General features: G+C 47.2%; 1 protein-coding gene across 1 annotated transcript; it reads right to left on the bottom strand.

The window, feature by feature from the left end:
- Positions 1 to 4,303: 4,303 nt before the first annotated feature.
- Positions 4,304 to 20,295, bottom strand: LOC119954338 (sialic acid-binding Ig-like lectin 14). The gene is made up of 5 exons (XM_038779501.1): positions 19,964 to 20,295; positions 10,051 to 10,353; positions 7,442 to 7,756; positions 5,432 to 5,532; positions 4,304 to 4,934 (listed from the first exon to the last, which is right to left on the bottom strand). The coding sequence occupies exons 1-4, from the start codon at positions 20,031 to 20,033 to the stop codon at positions 5,435 to 5,437; spliced, it is 786 nt and encodes a 261-aa protein (XP_038635429.1). The 5' UTR covers positions 20,034 to 20,295; the 3' UTR covers positions 4,304 to 4,934; positions 5,432 to 5,434.
- Positions 20,296 to 21,550: the final 1,255 nt, after the last annotated feature.

Here is a 21,550-nt window from a genome sequence, read left to right as displayed (position 1 = left end):
ACCTTGGAGGTTCTGTAGTTATGTTACGAAGAGGACATAAGGAGGCTGCAGATAGATATAGGTCGGTTCAGTGAGTGGGCAACAATCTGGTAGTTGGAGTGCAGTGAAGGAAAAATGTGAAGTTGTTTATTTTGGCAGGAAGCTGAGGGAAGCTGAGTATTAAACGGAGAATGGCTGCAGAATTCTGAAGTGCAGAAGGATCTCGATGTTTTAGTGCATGAAGCACAAAAACATAGTCAGGTACAGCAGGTAACTAAGAAGGCTAATGGAATGCCATCTGTCATTATGAGGGGAACTGAACATAAGTGTCACATGCTTCAGTTATACGCGGCTTTGTTGAGACCACATCTCAAATATTGGGCGGGATTCTCCCCTACCCGGCATGACGGAGGTGCCGGCGTAGGGGAGTAGCGCCAATCACTCAGGGGTCGGGCCTCCCCAAAGGTGGGGAATTCTCCCCACCTTTGGGGGTCAGCCCCGCGCCGGAGCGGTTTGCACCAGAAGACTGGCGCAAAACAACAGCGCCCCCGGCAGCGGGGCTGGCCGAAAGGCTTTCGCTGGTCGGCGCATGTGCCGGCAGTAATGTCAGCGGCAGCTGGCCGCTGACGTCACTGCTGGCGCATGCACGATGTGGGGTTCTCTTCCGCTTCCGCCAAGGCGAAGGCCGTGGCGGCCGCGGAGGAGAAATAGTGCACCCAGGGCACTGGCCCGGAGTCTGAGCGGGGGGCCCCGATCGCGGGCCCGGCCACCGTGGGGGCACCCCCCGGGGTTCAATCACCCCCCCCCGCCCCCCCCCCCCCCCCCAGGACCCTGGGGCCCGCTTGCGCCGCTGAAACCGCCGTTCCAGAGGTGGTTCAACCTCGGCGGTGGGAGAGGAATCCCAGCGGTGGGACTTCGGCCCATTCGGGCCGGAGAATCACCGTAGGGGCCTCTCCGATCGGAGTGGCGAGATTCCCGCCACCACCACTTCCCGGGTGGCAGAGAATCTCTGCCACGGCGGGGGCGGGATTTTCGGCGGCCCCAGGCGATTCTCCGACCCTGCTGGGGGTCGGAGAATTTTGCCCATTGTGTGAAGCTTTGGTCTCCTTATTAATGGAAGGATGTAAATGCATTGGAGGCTATTCAGGGGAGGTTTACAAGATTGATACCTAGAATGAGCAGTTTGTCTTATGAGGAAAGGATTTGATTTTACTGGAGTTTCGAAAAGTGAGAGGTAACTTGATTTAAGTATATAAGATCCAGGATGGTCTTGACAGGGTGGCTGGAATATCCCCTCTTGTGGGTGAGTCCAGAATGAGGGGGCACTGTTTTAAAATTGAGGGTCACCTTGTCAGGACAGAGATTAGGAGAATTGTGTTCTATCAGAGAGTTGTGCAACTTTGAAACTCTGCCCCAGGTGGTGGAGAGCAAGGGATGGGGTCACTAAATATTTTTAAGGTAGATTCTTGTTATAGAAAGGAATCAAAAGTTATTAGCAGTAGTTTGGAATGTAAAACTTGAAATACAAACAGATCAGCCATGATCTGTCCGAATGGCGCAGCAGGCCCGAGGGACTGAATGGCCAACGTTTGCTCCGATTTCATATGATTGTATGTTCGTATAATAGAAAAATATATAGGGAACAATAATTTATATTGCATTCGAGAGAAGTGAACGTTGATGGGTTGGCAAGTAGACTCTGATTGGTAGAGGCGTTGCCATAGAGCCTATACCAGTTAAACCCAAACTTTGTTTATGAGCGCTCTCCTCATGTGGTATAAATTGTTGTTCCCTTTAAATTTGATATTCTTTCAAATTATCCGGAAACGTACAGGATGAAACGCTTTGAAAGTAAGGTGGCTGGATTCTCCGTTCCTGCGTCTAAGTGCTGACGCCAATGGAGGACCTGTGGAGTTCCACGACGGAAAAATTAGTGCAACACATCGATTCCACTACCGGTGAGGGGTTAGCAGCGGCGCCGTGTGAAACACCTGCAGAACACGTGAAAACCGATTAGGAAATCACCAGGTCGGTGATGCATACACGCAGAGCTGACGAGCGTACACTTACATCCCCCCACACATGCTCTGATCGCACCCGAAAAGATGGCGCCAGTTCAGCTGGATCGCGTACCTGTCCACCCCGAACCCACAGCCCACCTCCTTGCCACCCCTCACTACTCCCCTCAGCGCTGGCAGAAGCCACTTGGCCAGCGGCATTACTGTCGGCGAAGTATGGCGGTGCTGGACACTGTCCACATGCTCTCTCTCTGCACAGGCGCCATGCCAGGCTCTGGACTTTTGAGACAACACGTGGACCGTGCCGTCAGGAACACGGCCCATCGGAGGCGGAGCATCGGAGTGGGTCCAATAATGAGATGCGAACATGGTTGCAACTGCACACATTGCACATCGCATTGATGCCGACTTGGAGGGGGCGGAGCATCGCAACCCGGCGTCAAACCGGCACCTGACGCAATTTCGGCGTCATGATCTATTCGCCGCCTGATCAGCGTTCCCGATTTCGCCGACGGGCAATGGAGAATCCCAAACTCATATTTTTGCATTAAAGATAAATAAATGTATTTAATTATCTCAGATTCACATGAAAGAAAACACATTTTTTTAAAGTTTCAGAGAGGCAGTGAGGTCTGTTTTAATTATTCAGACCAGGCGCTTGGTAAATCCAAAAACCACAGTCAAAAAATCGGGGTGGAAAACAGTAACCAGACAAGAATACTTGACTGACACCATCGAACGCAATCTTCATGATAGATAAAACACCTACTAAACACAGGCTCATTTATCTGGGAACCAATGTCTTGTTGTCACATTTACATTGATTTTTGTTTCTTTAAATATGTGCTTGCAGGTCCCACACTCATATACTTTAATTCTCAATAGATGAAGATATGTAAATTTGTCGATGTGATAGACGCTAAACAGAAAATTGGTTGTTGAGCATGATTTTTTAAAAGTTTTTGTGGCATTCTGAATGGTCTGCTGGATGTTTCTGGTGGAAACTATTTACCACAGACCACTGAAAACCATCAGCGCCAACAACTAAACTGGCTTTAGATTCATGATTACCATCATCAGCCATCTCCCATGTGTCCTTACTTATTTTCTCTCCCCACACATTAGTTTCCCACTCACAAATGGCAAAAGCAATACCTAGTTCCTTTATTTTCAAAACAACTGAGTGTTTGCTCACTTATCGTAGTCCCCAAACCAGCTGGCATTGATCATCTCATTTCCTCTTTAAAATACCAACCACGAGTTAACCATCCTCTCCATAAGGAATGTGGTGTTATTTATCGTCAGACAATAAGTACAGCTTCAGTATTTCACTGCAGCGGTTCCTCAGGGAAATGTCCTCAGGCCAACATCTTCAGCATCATTGACATTTCTTGCATCACTGTGTCAGGATATAGATTGTTCACTTTCCATGGGGCAGGACGGTAGCATTGTGGATAGCACAACCGCTTCACAGCTTCAGGGTCCCAGGTTCGATTCCGGCTTGGGTCACTGTCTGTGCAGAGTCTGCACATCCTCCCCGTGTGTGCGTGGGTTTCCTCCGGGTGCTCCGGTTTCCTCTCACAGTCCAAAGATGTGCAGGTTAGGTGGATTGGCCATGATAAATTGCCCTTAGCGTCCAAAATTGCCCTTGGTGTTGGGTGGGGTTACTGGGTTATGGGGATAGGGTGGAGGTGTTGACCTTGGGTAGGGTGCTCTTTACAAGAGCCGGTGCAGATTCGATGGGCCGAATGGCCTCCTTCTACACTGTAAATTCTATGATAATTCCACAGCGTCGAGCTGTATACACAACACCTCTAATAATGAAGCAGCACCTGTCAAGCTGAAACAGCACGTGGATTGGGCTGACAAGGAGCACCATACCCAGCAACCCCCCCCCCCCCCCCCCCCCCCACTCACTCTATGTCCGTGATCACACCTAACCTGCACATCTTTGGACTGTGGGATGAAATCAAGGCACTTGGAGGAAACCCACACAGACACGGGGAGAACATTCAAATTTCACACAGTCACCTGAGGCCAGGTGCCTCGCACTGAGAGGCATCAATGCTAACCATTGTGTCACCTAGCCGCCCTACATTGTACTGTCTAAATTTACACATGTACCTAGTGCCACTTTTCCTGCTGTTTCAGTTTTCATTGTGAGGCAGTTTCACGAAGAAGAACAAAATAGTCACCATTTCCCCAAATAATTTTACCTCTTTGGATCTAATCTTTCTCCTATCAGTTGAATGATAATCTTAAACCTATTGATACATGTACATAAACACTCTCACATGTCTAAGTGGTTTTTTTTAAGTATGTTTATTAAGGTTTTACATTTTAGAAAATGATGAAACAAAATTATGAAATAATACATCACCATAAACAAGGGAATAAAACAGCTTAACATTCATAAGCACAGGGAGGGGCAGGAGAACAACATCATAAATGGTTTGATACAATCATTAGACATAACTAGATACCTTCAGTAGCCCTGCCAGAGGCCAAGGGAGAAACAGGATGAGGCCATGAGAAAACATGTAATATGGTGCACCCTCTCCATGCTGTGTCAACTTGCAATTTACCATGAGAATTGCAGGATATGTTTTTATGTCATGTTGGGGTGCGCATCAACATACATTTCCCTCAGCTCCAGCAGCACCAAAGGTACCAATGACCCGTCACAGCCTACTTTCATCAGATACTAAACCCATATGCACCCAAGAAGGAGTCAAGTGCAGATTATTCATACCCACTCTTACAAAAAAACAACCAAATTACAGGAAAGCCCCAGTTCCAATGGAAGTTACATATGTACCACACAACATAACTTAACTCCAATCTCAGGCCCAGTGTAGAACCAACATCATTCCAAACAATTGTGCGGAGATGATCATCTACAGCATGTTCGGAATATGATCTAACATTCAGGACCACCCAAGAAGGAAAAAGAAAAGAGAAAGAGCTAGAATTACGAGAACTAATCCACAGGATAACAAGGGATCAGGAGACCTCATCCTGAGGGGAAGAAGAACAGTCAATACACCCAACAATTAGGTACCCTGGGAGGGAGGCCGAATCCCTCCTCCCCGGTACGACCACGGGAACGTTCCCCAAAATGCTTGACCAGAAAAAGGTACCCTGCCTACCAACATAATGAAAAGAAGAGAAAAGAATAGTCCCAAGGGAGGGACGCCTGAACAGACCCAAAAACATCCACTACCACCCAACGCAATCTAAACAATTTAACGGAAAGTTACATAAGAATAGGTAATGACTTATTTAATCAAGAGAAATTCATATGGTGGGTTAAATCTCTAAATGACTACAATCATTACATTAGTTGTGAAAGCTGAATTATTTTACCATTATTGATTGAAAGGAAAATATCGATTCTATAACATTTCTTGGTGCTTTAAGCTTTACATCATTACCTGTTATTCAGCAGTTAACAAGTAGCTCAATGTGACTAGAATCAAAATGAATGCAGCAACTGAAATGGATCGCACAATAAAAATCCAAAGCCATGTATCACCTATAAGAAATTTGTGAAAGATCAGTGTATCATTTTTAAACAAGGCAACTTTTGATAGTTTAGATCATAAAGATTCCAACTGCTTTATTGCTTAATCAATCAAAAATGTTAAAACTGGTAAACAGAAACACAACATTTCAATCTCTCTGGACCCTGTCCCATTGTTCTTGGAAGGGGTGGAGAAGGAGGAAAATCCGGAGGGTTTCATTTTCTCCTCAAGGTCTTCTGTAATTTCTGTCTGGACATTGGTCCAAAATGTGCTGAAAATGAATAACGTGTGCAAATTGGACAGCGGCTTATTGTGAGGAAGACATACCCCGAGAAATGTGGATTACCACAGGTTGATGATCCATTTGTAAAATATTCTGCCTTCGCAAAAATTCCAATGTTTCCCTAACCGCCCCATGACTTTCATGAGTTTGTTGCATTTACACCTTAAATGCCAATTAAACTGATCACAAAAGCTTACTCTGATAATTGTAACGTCACCATAGTCCCAGATGAACATAGGTTGCTTTCCCCTCAAAGGGGAAAGCTGACTGGTGGTGAATTGGCCTTAAGATCACCATGCCTCAGTTGAAGAGCATGGTTGAGAAGGTGGGGCTTTGATGAATAATCTCAGCTGCTACAAGGATTGAACCCACGCTACTGGTCTCACTCTGCAGTATGAACCAACGACCCAACCACTGAGCTGAACAAAGCCCCTTACAATTAACATCATCATTCTTGCCTATCAACATATCTTGCCCAGAAGGTGGACAATCAAATGTAGACTTTTAATCCTTCAGGTGGTCAATTATTGCTGGAAATATTTCCTTACATTCTCAATCATTTTTTTTTTCATCCTTGGTTAAGAAAAAGCACTGTTTGTGCCATTGCCCACCAAGATTCCACATTCTCTGTTACCCACACTGTGCCCACATCAGCTCACATTTCTAGCAACTTTACGGGTGTATGTTTTGAAATTTAAATATGCACAAACAAATCTAACCAACAGGATACGTCATGAGATGCACTGCTGCAGTAAACTCTGGGCCAATGATCTCCATTCTTTCCACAGTAACTAACATGCCGACTGTTTCACAAATTAGTGGTATTATTCACTAATCTTAACCTGGTTATTTTTTGTTTTGAAAGCAATAATATATAAAGAGGTAAACCATGTCAGCTAATCTATTAATCTGGCATTATTTTCCATCTGATTATGATTTTGTCTTCTAAGCAATATAAATTCCTTTAAATCAACTGATAGTTGTCTAAATTCAGAACAATATCCGAGCTATGATTTTATTTGATATGGAATAGAAATATGTTATACATGATGTGGGATGTAGCCCACACCCATCATATCTGGGCCAGTATTTATTGTCCATCCCTAAACGTCTTTGAAAAGTTGATGGTGAGCCACATTCTTGAACCAATGGAGTCCATGTGCGGTAGGTAGAGCCACAGTGCTATTAGGAAGGGAGTTCCACGATTTTCAGCCAACAACAGTGGAGGAAAAATGACATAGCTCCAAGTCAGGACGATGTGTGGCTTGAAGGGGTATTGCAGGTGATGGTTTCCTTTGCATCTGTTGCTCGGGTCCCTCTGGGTGGTGGAGGTTGTGGGTTCGGAAGGTGGTCTTGGTGGCAACTTGATGAGTTATTGCAGTGCATCTTGTAAATGGTAAACACTGCTGCCACTGTGTATTAGTGGTGGGCGGTGTCGTAGTTGGTGGATGAGGTGCCAATCGAGTGGGCTGCTTTGCCTTGGATGATGTTGTGCTTCTTAAGTGTTGTGGAGCTGCACTCGTCCAGGCAACTCAAGAGTATTCCATCACACTCCTGATATGTGACTTGTGGATGGTGGACAAGCTTAGGGAGAAACACTCATACATCAAATTCATAATTTAAAAAAAATTATTTACCTTCACTTTCAACCTTTACACTTGCTTTTCTCCAGCCGTAGCTATTGTTCACCAGGCACCAGTAGATTCCTTCATCTTCAGATTGGAAATTTGTCATCTTTACTTTTGAACTATTTAATCCAGCTGTGATCTGTGACATTTCAGTGTACTTTTCATTCTCCTTCATCCAGATCACAGAAGAGACTGGATTACTATCCACGGAGCATCTCAGTTCCAGGAATGAGTCCATTGGGACAGTGATGAGGCTACTTGTCCCTGAATGGTAACTTCCACTGTTACTAATCTTGTACATTATTATGGGATCTTGTGGTCCATCTAACAGTAAAATGAAATAAAAAGATTGTTCAAGGATATTTGTACAGAGAGTAATCAAAATGGACCAAATTTTACAACTGCAAATTAATGTTTAAATCCATGTTATATATCAACACATTGTATTGTATGTGAAATCTGGTTGAAAGGTCAAAGTCTCTGGTTGGGACATGAGCTAATTTAAAACGTGTCGACGAGGTTGCTCAGGTACAGGTTGTCAGGTAAGGTCCGGCTCTGGTTTCAAAAGATTGTGAGAGGAAGAAAGTTGATGAGATGTTGTACAATTTGGAGAACCTGGCAGAGGCTGAGTTAGAGTAGTGGACAGTACGGGTGGCACGGTGACGTAGTGGTTAGCACTGCTGCCTGCAACGCTGAGGACTCAGGTTCGATCCCTGTCTGTGTGGAGTTTGCACATTCTCCCCATGTCTGCGTGGGTTTTACCCTCACAACCCAAAGATTTGCAGGTTAGGTGGATTGGCCACACTAAATTGCTCCTTAATTAGAAAAAAATAATTGGGTACTCTAATAAAAAAAAGAAGTGTAGTGGACAGTACGACAAGTTTTGATTCCAAACAGAACATGGGGGCGGGATTCTCCGACCCCCCCCCGTCGGGTTGGAGAATCGCCGGGGATCGGCGTGAATCTTGCCCCGCCGTCCTCCTAATTCTCCGGCCCCCCCAAAAATCGGCGTGGCGTGAGTCGCGCTGCCCGCCGCAGAGAACGGCGGGGTCCAGCGCAACTCAATGGGCGCCAGGGCTGCCCGAATTCTCCGGCCCGCAATGGGCTTAAGTCCCGCCCATCTTTTCCCAGTCCTGCCAGCAAACTTGGAATAGGTCCCTTACCGGCGGGACCTGGCGGCAGGGGCAGGCTCCGGGGTTCTTGGGAAGGCGCGGGGGGATCTGGCCCTGGGAGGTGCCACCACAATGGCCTGGCCCGTAATCGGGGCCCACCGATCTGCGGGCGGGCCTGTACTGTGGGGCACTCTATCTTTCCGCACCGGAGGCTGTACCGGTCCGCCATTCCCAGTACGAAAACAAAGCCCTCTGCGCATGTGCGGGGTTGGCGCCAGCGCGCGCTGACGCTCCCGCGAATGTGCCAACTCGTGCCGGATGGCGGAAGCCCTTCGGCGCCGGTTGGCGTGGCGCCAAGCCCCTTTCCTGCCGGCCGGCGGGGCACAAAACACTCCAGGGCGGGCCTGAAGGTCCGGAGATTCCGCACCTTTGGGGTGGCCCGATGGTGGAGGGGATCACTCCACTCCATGTCGCCGGGACCCCCTGCCCGGCTGGGTAAGAGAGAAACCTGCCCCTAAGTCTAAAATAAATGAAAATACTGCTGGATATCAGAAATAAAAACAGAACATATTGGATAAACGAAGCAGGTCAGGCAGCATCTGTGGACAGAGAAACAGAGGTTTAACATTTTAGACCTAAATGATCCTTCTACAGAATGTCAAAAAGGAATTCTAAATGGAAGTGTTTGCAGGATGTTCTGTTTTCTTTTTAAATGAACAATGATTTATGTGTTCAGAATATTGTGGCTGCATGTCGTTGAATGCAGCAACTTTCCTATCCCAGAATGGCCCCAAACAACAATTAGGTGAACTAATGGTTAATTTCTTTATCATTTGCTGCTTGGGTGAATATTGATCAGCACACTAACTCTTAACTAATCTTCAAATCGAACTAAGGCAGTTACAAAATTCACTTTATCCAGCAGGCAGGATCTTGTTTTAACCTTCCCGATGGAGGGTATTCTCTGTGATGTAGCATATTCTCATATCGGGGGCAAATTCAGTCCAGATTATGAGTCCATGTCCAGCTGTGAAGTGCAAAACCTCAATTTACAATAATCTTTATTATTGTTACAAGTAGGCTAACATTAACGCTGCAATGAAGTTACTGTGAAAATCCCTTCGTCACCACACTCCGGCGCCTGTTCGGGTACATGGAGGGAGAATTTAGAATGTCCAATTCACCTAACAAGTACGTCTTTCAGGACTTGTGGAAAGAAACCGGAGCACCCGGATGAAACCTACGAGAACACGGGGAGACCGTGCAGACTCCGCACAGAGAGTGACGCAAGCCGTAAATTGGCACTGTGAAGCAGCAGTGCTAACCACTGTGCTACAGTGCTGCCCATAATTTCTATTGCATTCTTTCTAATGCAGAGATGAGAGTGATGCAAGCTAAACAAAGCTGACATAAGTTGTAAACCACAGGCTAAAGAGGAATTGATAATTGGACAAGAAGCATTTTTCATTCACCTCACGCACATAGCCATGACTGAAAATTACTCACACAAAACATGTAGTTTGATCTCAGTTGTCACTGGCTGTCTGAAAGTTACATGGTTTATCTGACATGTACAGACAGTTCCATGGTCAGCTGTTTTGAGGATGATCTCAAGCTGGCAGCTAGTGACAGATGTGCCATTCACTGTTCTCTTTGAGGTTGATGTTGTGATGTTTGTGAAGCTGTTTGTTCCATGGCATGTCCAGGTAAAGAAGATATTCTCAGAGTACAACCCCTTGGTGGAGCAGATCAGGTGGCACTTACGTCCAGCTACCAAAGCACCAGTAACAGTGGAGATTTCAGGGGGTCCTGAGAGATTAGAAATCATCATGGATTAAACTTTAAAGTTAATATCCTACCTTGTGAACATTTAATCACATCAACTACACTGAAGATATTGGCAACATTTTTAGCAATTCCTAGTGACAGTATTTTGAAAACGTACTCATTATCATAATGTAAAAGAATTTATCGTTCATCTTGAATTTTCAAGCACTTTATTATACTAATTATCCAGGTTTTATCCTGTTTACAATTAGCAAGACAAATCCACACAGGCCATTTACCACTCCATTAGACTGCTCTTGATCATCAGATAAGTGATGGATTGTGTCGTCGACAGTGCTACCCAAGTGGAACTCACACAGTAATGAAGTTCTGACAATCCCTACAGAGACTGATAACTTAATAAAAGATTTGAATTTCCAATGACCAGTGACCAATGGAACAATACAGTACAATAACCCACAAATTTAAGGCTTTAAACAATGTCCCACTCGGTCCACTCAGTAACCCCAAGCCAACATCCAGCACCAAGAACCACTCCAGTGATACTTTGAAACAGAAAACCAAATTATACAAGCATTCTACTTATCTATCAATGCAAAATCAGTTCATCCAGATCTTCACAGCAATAGAGGTTGTGTCTCCCCACAGTAGTGAATTATCTTTTGAACCTCTGTGTCACTCTGTTTGTACAGTAAGAAGTCTTAGAACACCAGGTTAAAGTCCAACAGGTTTGTTTCAAACACGAGCTTTCGGAGCGCAGCTCCTTCCTCAGGTGCGCTCCGAAAGCTCGTGTTTGAAACAAACCTGTTGGACTTTAACCTGGTGTTGTAAGACTTCTTACTGTGCTCACCCCAGTCCAACGCCGGCATCTCCACATCATGGCTAACATCGACTCTGTTTGTAAGCAGCCGCTCCAGATGTGAAACCTATCTTTTGATTTTCAATAGATTTTATTTACTGATTCCATGAGTTTGTCTCCAGACAGAGTTAAGTATGATCATTGAAATGAAAATCATTCCAGGGTGTTCTGATTTTCCTTAATTTAAAGTAGACAATTTAAAACATAGCCATCTGATAATATTTTGTATTTGGAAATAACCTTCCCACTGACACTCAGTTCTGTTTCTGCTGGAGATCCTTGGTTCCTGATCTCATTACAGCATTGGTCCAAATGTGAACAAAAGAGCTGAACTCAAGAGGTGAGGTAAGAATGATCTCTCTTGACATAATTTGACCAAGTATGGCATCAAGGAGAAACAGCACAATTGATGTCAATGGGAATCAGGGGGGTAAGCAGTCCACTAGTTGAAGTCACACCTAGTACAAAGCTCATTGTTGGAGGCCAATCATCTAATTTCCAGGGGTTTCTCACAGTCGTGGCCCAGACACAATAACTTCAGCTGTTTGATCAATGGCCTTCCCTCCAAGTCCGGGAGGTAGTGGGAGTCTGGAATTCACTGCCTAAGTTGATGGTGGCGGCAGAGACACTTAACTCTTTTGGATTGGATTGGATTTGTTTATTGTCACGTGTACCGAGGTGCAGTGAAAAGTATTTTTCTGCGAGCAGCTCAAACAGATCATTAAGTACCTGGAAAGAAAAGAAAAAGAAAATACATAATAGGGCGACGCAAGGTGCACAATGTAAATCTATAGACACCGGTATCTGCACCGTAACTGCTATAAGCTACAGGGCTATGGACCGGGTGCAGGAAGGTGGGATTAGAAAGGGCACCTGTGTGTCCTCAGGCTGGCATGGACATGATGGGCTGAATGGCCTCCTTCTGTGCTGTAAATTTTCTATGAATCTATGATTCTATGATAAGTAGGAATGTTTTTGCTACTGATTGAATTGCATCATTTGCAACTGCTCAGATATCAAGACCTGGACAACATTCAGACTTCTGACTGAGAAGTGACAAGTAATAGTCATGGGATTCATGGAATAAAAGGCCAGGCAATAACCATCCCTAACAAGAGATAATCTAATCATCCTCCATTCATAGTCAATGGCATCGCTTTGGCTGAATCCCCCTCTCCTAACATCCTGGGGGTTACCATTGGCGAGAAATTGAACTGGAACTGCCATATGAATAGTTGTTCCAAGAGCAGGTAAGAGACCACGAATTCTGTGAAAAGTAACTCACATCCTGAGTTCCCAAAACATTTCCACTATTTACAAGGAAAAAGTCAGGAGTTTAATGAAATATTTTCCGCTTGCCTGTACAAGTGCGGCTCCAACAACCCTCAAGATTGCCCAACACCATCCAGGACAAAGCAGCCCAGTTGACTTGGACCCCATCCACCACCTTCAACATTTACTCCCCTGCCCACTGAAACACAACAGCAGCAGAATGCACTATCTGGAAAGATGCACTGCAACTTACCGGGGGTCCTTCTACAGCACATCCCAAAAACACAACTTCTACCACCTAGCAGGACAAGGGCATCAGATGCATAGGAACACCTGTAGGTTCCCCTTCAAGACACACATTTATTGTCGTTCCTTTACTGTTGCTGGGTTTACGTCGTGTAACTCCCATCCTAACAGCACTGTGGATACACAACTTGGAATGCAGAAGACCAGGAAGACAGTTCACCACCATTTTGACAAGGGCAATAATGAGGAACAAATACTGGCCGGGCCAGTGATGCCCATATCCCATCAAAAAATGCATTTTTCAAAATGTATAGATGGGGGTCGGGGGGGGGCATGCACTTATGGCCACGATTGGTTGACAAAGGACATCTACTTTATGATGTAAGGCTATAGGTTAGTTCGGATGAGGTGTGCACATGAAGAGATTTGTAAATCAGGGCACAAAGTTTTGAAAGTCCTGTGGATAGGACGTTTCACCAGATTAAGCATCAGCTGTGGATCAACTCCAAAGTTACATCCGTCAGATATGAAAAATGCCTGGACATCAGGGTCTTTAAATATTACCAAAGGTGTCTTCTCTAAATGCTCTTCATAAGTCATTTGAAACATTTGGTTCTCCATCCAGCGACGTCGGAATTGTCAAATACGATCGGGTGGAGAATTCGGCGTCAACTGAATATCGAAGTTATCACCGGGGACTGAAAGGAATGCCATACTCCAGTCCCTCAACAGCAGCGTGAATGCGTTCTACACCCCACACCGGCGTGGAAATGCAAATTGTACAGTAAACGCCATTGCCATATCGTTAACAGGCCCGACCCGGCATTTTCCACGCCTCCTGCGGTGCTCCGCCTCTGCCAGGAGGAATTACCGAAGGCAAGGTTCGCTTGTGGCATTTACAATCGGGAAACAGGCGCCATGGGAAGAGAGGGGAAGAGTTCCCAACATCACTATTGTGTGTTGATGCTTGTGCTGCTGGCTGGGAGACATCTGCCATGGGTGGGGAGAGTAGTGGGGGACGGCCAGGAATTGGGCCGTGGGGTCAGGGTGGCCAGGCATGGACTACCATTCCCTTAGACTGCAATTGTCATCCGGCTGTACACACTGCTGACTGCCACTGTGAACCTAGCACCACGAGTTGTATTGGTGCCCCCCACCAGGCTAAACCCCCCCCTCCCCTCGTCAGGCATCCTCTGGCCCCAGCTGACCCATCAATGGGATGGGTGTGCTCCAGCGCAACCAGTGCCGTCATCTTGGCTGAGATGACGGTCGGCATGCATTGGAATCGCACAAGTTACAGTGGCACCGGTGCTATTGTATTAACAAGACCTCAATTGCTCCTGGACTGGCACCGCTTTCATGAACATAGAACACTTGTGATTCAGTCCCAGCATCAGCAATTAGGGCTGGATTGTTCGTTGTCCAACGGCGAAATCGCAAATCAGCGACTGCTGAGCAAGAGAGAGAGGAGGTAGTAAATGGCATGGAGTGAGTGCGAGCCTCCGGCCCAGTCACCGTCCATGCTGGCTGCGGCGGGGGGTGGGGTGGGGGGGGGGGTACCCCTGCCTGGGCCTGGGGAGGGGAGGGGTAATGGAGGGAACATGCCGAGCAGCCGGGGTGCACCCGCACCCTAAGGATTGGGGCGGTGCCCAGTCACCGACCTCCATTACGGCGGCCATCTTGCTGCACACCCACTGACCACCCATCTCAGCCCCTGGCTCTACACAGTGATACTGGTCATATGGGTGTGCCCATCCCCGCACACCAACCCCAGCAAAGTGTACCGCCCCACAACACCCCACCCAACTGGACGGCACCCACTGGGGGATAACCCAGGGAAGCCGCCAGTGAGGGCAGTGCCAACCAATAGTACCCCTGGCAGCAGGAGCAGGTTCCAGGACTGGAGGGGCCAACGGTGCTGGATACCGATGGGTCAGGGGTGTGGGGGGGGAACATGCATGGGTGGGGTCTGCAGTGCCAACCGGGCCACGGTGTAGCCCATGGAACCTGGCTGGGCACTGGAGAATGCACCATGTCATGGGAGTGTCCATTTAAGAAAGGTTTTCACATGGCTTCAATTATGTCATCGTGTGGGTGGAGCTGGGCTGTGGCTCTGTTAGTTTCTATTTTCGCTTTGAGTCTTGGAGCTGGTTGGTGGCTCTGTGAGTTTTTACTTTTGTTTTCACATTTGGCTGCTGTAGACTCAGACAGATAAGTAATTTGGACTGTCTCTCTATTCTCAATTTTAAAGAGGTATTCCAAGGAAGAAACCCAATGAGTATAGTTACCTGCTATTTTGCTAAAAGGGGTTTTTGGTTTATGGGATCTTGTTATTGAATTGGAACAGTTAGGGGGGAATTCATTAAGGGTTATACATAGATTACTGTAGCTGTGTGGGTATTTATGATTGTAGTTGAAAAAAATTCTTGCTGTGTGTGTTCATACAAATGTTAACTAAATTCGTAGAATAAAGCTTGTTATTGTTTGGTTTAAGAGTCTGTTGAATAACACCTGAAAGGCAGGCTCTTCTGTTCATCCTCGCCAAAATCAAGAAACAGTTAGTTATATGTCAGGTTAACTCCCATAATATACTTTGGAGTTTTCTCAGCCCTGGCCCATAACAAAATTGGGGGCTTGTCTCGGATAAAAGTCTATCTTTCATGAGTGGGTTGGCTCAGTGAACTTAAAGATAGTGAGGGGTGAGCATATTTCTGTTTTTTTTTCAGGTGTTGTTTTCAAGTTTAAATAGGGTGTTGTGGACAATGGCTCTTTCAGAGGCTCAGACATTTTTGGGCGTGGAAAAGGTCACACACAGTGCCCCACAAACAGAGACTAAAAAAAGGCTTTTAGATTTGGCAAAAACATTGCAGTTAGCATTGCCTGACAAAATACGAACAGAAGAGGTAATTGCGCAGGTAGCTGAGCATTAAAAATTGCCTGAGACACAGTCAGAATCATTGGAAATGAAAAGAATTCAATTACAGATCAAGCAGCTTGAATATGAAAAAGAATTAAAGCAGCTTGAATACGAAATGGGGGACAAAGAAAGAGAAGGGGAGGTACAGATCAGGGAAAAATAAAAGGAGAGAGAAGAAAGGGAAAAAGAAAGGGAGGTACAGATTAGGGAAAAAGAAGAGAGAGAAGAAAAGGAAAAAGAACAAATTGCCCTAGCAGAACAAAAAGTGAGAGACCACAGATTATCGTGGAGACCTGCTACAGTGACGGCTATACAGCGACCAGGAGTGTGATCGAGCAGTGCTTCAGCATCCTGAAGATGCGGTTCAGGTACCTGGACCACCCGCATTGTGGTGGCCTGCTGCATCCTCCACAGCATCGCACAGCAGGGGGGCAAAGTGCTGGAAGAGGATGATGAGGAGGAAGGGCAGGCGTCGTCCAACGACGAGGATGCGGGGAGGGGGATGATGAGCAAAAGTTGGGGCCAGGGATAGGAGGCCGCACGATATTATCACTAGGGCCAATGCGCACGGTACGCTTTGATCGTCTCCAGTTTACCGGCTAGGAGGGATGGGGTAGAGAGGAGTGGGGCGCAGCTGGCCAGAGACATGGGCAGCACATCCCACACCCCCCCCCCCACATCGTCAAACCACCCGCTTGCACACCCCTGTGGAGCTAAAGAACTGGGGGCCCTGGGTTGGCAGTGACAGCGGGTCTGGTCCATGGGATGGGGGATGATGACAACCCGCTCTGCGATGAGCTCTGGTTCTCCACATCGTATGACAATGTCTGACCCATGCACACAATACCACCTTCCACCTGGGTGATTCCTGCATGCGAGCTGGCCAGGTCATCACATGGCCCCGTCGATCTGCGTTGGCGAGCCCCTGACCTGTGTATAACATTAATTAGGGCCGCAACTAACCCCAGGTGTTTCTCGGTGGAATTGGCTGCTCCATCAGTCGATTCGTCGGGACCCTCGCTCGGCACCTCCTCACTAACATGCAGCAGCAGCACATAATAGTTGTGCCTCCGAACACACACCAGTCACCACACAACAGTGCCACTGTATGGAACAGTTCCATACTCCAGGAATGCCAACCTGGCTGGGCTGCTGGACGCCATGATCACGAGACAGAACATGCCCCCCCCCTCCCCCCTCCAAGGACGTCAGAGAACCAGCAACAGGGCCACCAATGCCACCTGGGCAACAATGGCAGCAGCCACCAGTGCAGGCAACCTGACCAAGGGGACCGAATTTCAATGTAACAAGAAGCTCAATAACCTCCAACACGGTAAGTCGACACCGACCCCCTGGTACCAGTCCTGCCTGCCAGCGCCTTGACTCTTCCCCCCACCAGATATGTCATCGGCTGGAACCACAAGCTCTCCCCCCACCACCCAGCACAACATAATCTCTGTGCCCCAGCACATGGTGGAAACCATCAGCACCTTCCCTCCATGCCCAGGTGTGCTGCCTGAACAAGCCACCTGCCAAAGACACCCCTGATGCATCAGGTGTTTGGCTCACAATGCCCTCTCATTGTACTCTCAGGAGAAGCTGGCGCACAACAGGTAGGAGAGGTCCCAAACAAATGGTGGTGTGTCAGACATCTGAGCCCTTACCCCTATGAGGAACGGGCTTGGGAGATTGTGGGGTTACCCAAGAGTAGAGCGATCACCGATGGTGAGGTTAGCCTGCACCACAGAGGTGAGGATCCACTGCCCCCCCCCATTCAGATGTCCTGTCTCAAGTGAGTGGTACATGTCAGGGAACAATGACCCTTCCGTCTCACTGAGGGTGACATGATCACTCTCCCTCCCGCAGGAACTCCACCTGATGGGACTGGGCCCCCTGCCCTGCCACCCACGAGAACACCTTGCAGGAAAGTTCTGAAGAGAACACCATCAATGCATCACAGCTATAGCTATCGCATCGACCTTCCACCAGCGCAGAGACACACCTCGGCGGGACCACAGTCGTGGATAGGCTTCTGAGGCACAATCTGGTGAGCACCACACAGTTGCTGATGCACATCAGCTGGAAGCAGGAACATCCAAAGGATCCAAAGGGAGGAGTGCTGGATCCCAGGATTCAGCTGAGTCCCAGTCAGATGTCGAGACTTTGGGCCAGACCATCCTGGAATTGATGCTGTCGCTATGAGGGTGCAGCCATGAGATTCAGAGGGGGATGTCAGTGAAAATCCTGTGGGTCCATAGCTGACTGGGGAGTCCGAAAGGCTAGGGGTGCAGGAGATGGCACCGTAATGCGTGGCCCTGAGGCCAACACTGCTGGGGTGACGTCTACAGTGGAAAGCCTGCAGCACAACGCCTGAACCATGAGTGGTGGTTTCCAAGGCAAGACTCAGTCAGTGGCGGCCATGGCTGAGGGCCTCGACATCATGTCCCAGTCGCTGATGAACGTGTCCCAGGTGCAGGTGGATATTGGCAGGGCACCGCAGAGCATGGCCCAGTCACTGAGCGACATCACTGAAGGCATCGACACCATGGTGCAGACAATGAGGAGGTGTTAGGGCCGGCAGAGCAGATTGCACAGATGCCTATGGAGCCCACTCCAGCTGCCATTCTGTCCCATGGAAATCCTCAGGACCCCATGGACACCATCCGGTAGGAGGAAGTGCTGGAGCCCGAGCTGGTGCCTCCCACCACGGAGATAACAGGCATTTCCAACTCTCCCATGCATTTCACATGGGCAGGGGGAAGAGCAGGGTGGCACAGGCGAGGCAAGAGCCACTGGTAAGTCGGCCGGGCACCTTTGGTTCCAGGCCCTCCAGAGAACATCCGCCAAAATCATCAAAGCCATACATGGCTCGAAGAGAAACTGACTGCCTCCACTTCAGATGTGCATCCTGCGCTCACACCTTGATGTAACTGCAGAGTGCAGAGGGCTAAGGAAGTTCGGGATAACTGAGTGGGCACTGGGCCGGAAGGGGACACCATCGGTAGTTAGGGACAATGGGGCTTTCGATTGTACACTATTAAAATACCTTGTGCATGAGAAACCTGTCACATTATTCCACACAGCGGACCAGGATGCACCATCTTCCCCTGTTGCCATCTGCCCCCCCCCCCCCCCCCCCCCCCCCCCACCCCCATGCACACCTCACCCTCCTTTTGTGGGGTGTTTCCCAGTACTGTGCCCCAGGCTGTGCGTTGGTTGCTGCCTGTATGGTGTTGAAGCCTCCAGGGTTTAGGCAAAGTATTCAGACCTCACAGTTTGGAATGCGATGCAGTAATCATTGTCTGAAAAATGGCAGGTGTACCCCTGAGAATGCGCTTAAGAGCTGCAAAGTGCTCGCGTACCTAACAATGCCAACTCCTTCTCAGTATTAGAATGAGCTGCACGACCAGAGGCCGCTCATAGTCAGAGGGACTTCCAGTGACCTCCCGATTAAATCCAGGAACAAGGCTCTCTCCTGGATGTGCGCGATGGGACTGAGAAACATCTGCCCCTGTGATGAGTACACACATATTCGGAGTTAGGCTCACAAGTGCTGGGTCCCTGCCCACAGAGTAACGCCTGACTGATTCCACCCTTCCAGACCAGACCCTTCCCCCTTTAGGGGCTCCACAACCCTTTCCCCGAGCACTGGGGCGGCAGCTCCAGTGTCCCTGGGCTGCGTGTCCGATGCTGAGGAAGGCTGCTCATCTCCTCCGTTCCCTCAGCAGCCATTGCGCTAGGTTCCCGTTTTTAAATAGGTCTACTAATCGATGGTGGCATGAAGTCCCGCAGGATAGCCGGTCAGATCCCAGGAGGCCTTTAGATAGGGCGAGCGTCTTGTTAATGAGATGGCGATTGCCCTTAATTGCTGATTATTGGTTTCTCACCATATCTAGGTGGGATCCTGAATCCACAAACAGGAGTGACCAACGTAGATTGCAAACCGTTTGGCGTCAGGCGAGGTTCCTGGTTTTGGCCTCTCCTGCGATCTAACCGGCTCGTTCCAATCCATGCTGGGCCCAGCACGGATACTAGAATGCACTCAAAGTCTCAAATGCAGCATTTCAATTCTGTTTTGTTGAGAAAGTGGATGATGGCACCCATCCCCTCATAACAGAAATATCCAGTGGCTCAGTGTCCCCCAGAAGCTGGCGTCCAAGCAGCGATTTATAGAGTCAGGGTCATCCTGCTGGATAAAGCACAACATGTCCTACAACTTGGTCCTGCGAGTGTACATTACACTAAACCTGAGATATATTTATATTATGTGTGTGTGTGTATGTAAATTATACATATCACTGTTTATCTAACTGTAATCATACATGCAAATACTTTACCATAAATCTGTATCCGTGTTCCTTGTCCTCTTCTCACTATTGGCGGGTAGATAAGTGGCATCCTCGCCATGCAGATATAATTAGAATCAGACTGTTCAAAAGAAACATTTTCAATTTTCAGTGAAACAACACAGTGGGTCAAACCACCCAGAGAAACATCAGGAATACAGGTTGGTTTGTTTACTTCAAAAGAATAGTTGGATCCCGGAGTGATCCTGTACCAGTTTATATGGATCCAGTCAACATCAGTCCCATGATAAATGAATGTACAGTTTATTGTGACTGACTCTCCTCTCAGCACACTGACCAGGTGCGGCTGACTCACTTCACCGATGATTCGGACACCTGATGGAATAAAAAAGATTTGTCATTTTAATTTTGAGGTCAGTCGGTCATAAATAATTAACAACAAAAACTCAATTGAAGCAACCTGGAATGTGAAAAATCTTTTTAAGCCTGATTACTAAACTATGTGAGGGTTTGAGACCTGATATTCTGCATTAATAGTTTCTCACAGTGTTGAATTTATTTTGTTCCATATAAACTACTGTTTAGTGATTAGAATACCACCACAATATTCTAAGGGAGATCTTTGCTTCTCGTTCAATGAAGTAGCAGTGACTACTTTGAATAATATTCAACAAATGAAACATTTCAATCTTCCATATTCAATAAGAGAGCAGAGTGGCTAAAATCACCCCAAGCAATATTAGGGATGCAGGTAAGCTCCCACCCTTTATCGATACGGTCAATCATTCTTCCAAAGCTCATGTCTCACACTGTATGGATCCAATCACTGTGATTTGCACTGTAATTAAGTGGATAGATCAATAATGTAAGTGACGTTCTTCACCAGATGCTGACTAGACCTAAGAGTCACCTCCCAGTTACCTGATTACCTCATGGGATAAAATGTTTCAATTGTTGAATGTAATCTTTTCTTTTCCTTTTCAAAATTTAGAGTACCCAATTAATTTTTTCCAATTGAGGGGCAACTTAGCGTGGCCAATCCACCTACCCTGCACATCTTTGGGTTGTGGGCATGAAACCCACGCAGACACGGGGAGGCTGTGCAAACTCCACACGGGCAGTGACCCAGAGCCGGGATCAGACCTGGGACCTCGGCGCTGTGAGGCAGCAGGGCTAACCACTGCGCCACCGTGCTGCCCTGTTGAATGTAATCTTAAATTCAGTCGGACTGATCTACAAATAATGAAGAATATTTCCTATTTATTGTGAAATTATAACTGTGTAACATTCACCCAGTTCCAATTTTTCTCCAAAGCCAGAAAGTAATCAGGCGACAAAGTAAATTGCTTCGAAAGCATCAAACACATTTGATGGATTTCACAATACTAAAATAATGGTAATCCCCTGGTTTATTGACTTGCACTTACTTATCCGATTGTGATAAAATATTCTTGTTTACAGTGCCTTGTGTTAGTTGTAAAAGGTAGAATCATTAATATAGGAAAAGTAATCTTCTTGACATATTGGGTTGCTCTGAAGTAGTTTATGTTGTATAGAGGAAGAGAGAGGCAATGTGCGAGTAAATGTTTCACCATCCAGTGACTGGGACACATGTTG

This window comes from Scyliorhinus canicula, chromosome 19 (genome assembly GCF_902713615.1).
Source record: "Scyliorhinus canicula chromosome 19, sScyCan1.1, whole genome shotgun sequence".
NCBI lineage: Eukaryota > Metazoa > Chordata > Chondrichthyes > Carcharhiniformes > Scyliorhinidae > Scyliorhinus > Scyliorhinus canicula.
This window is presented reverse-complemented; position numbering and strand designations above follow the sequence as displayed.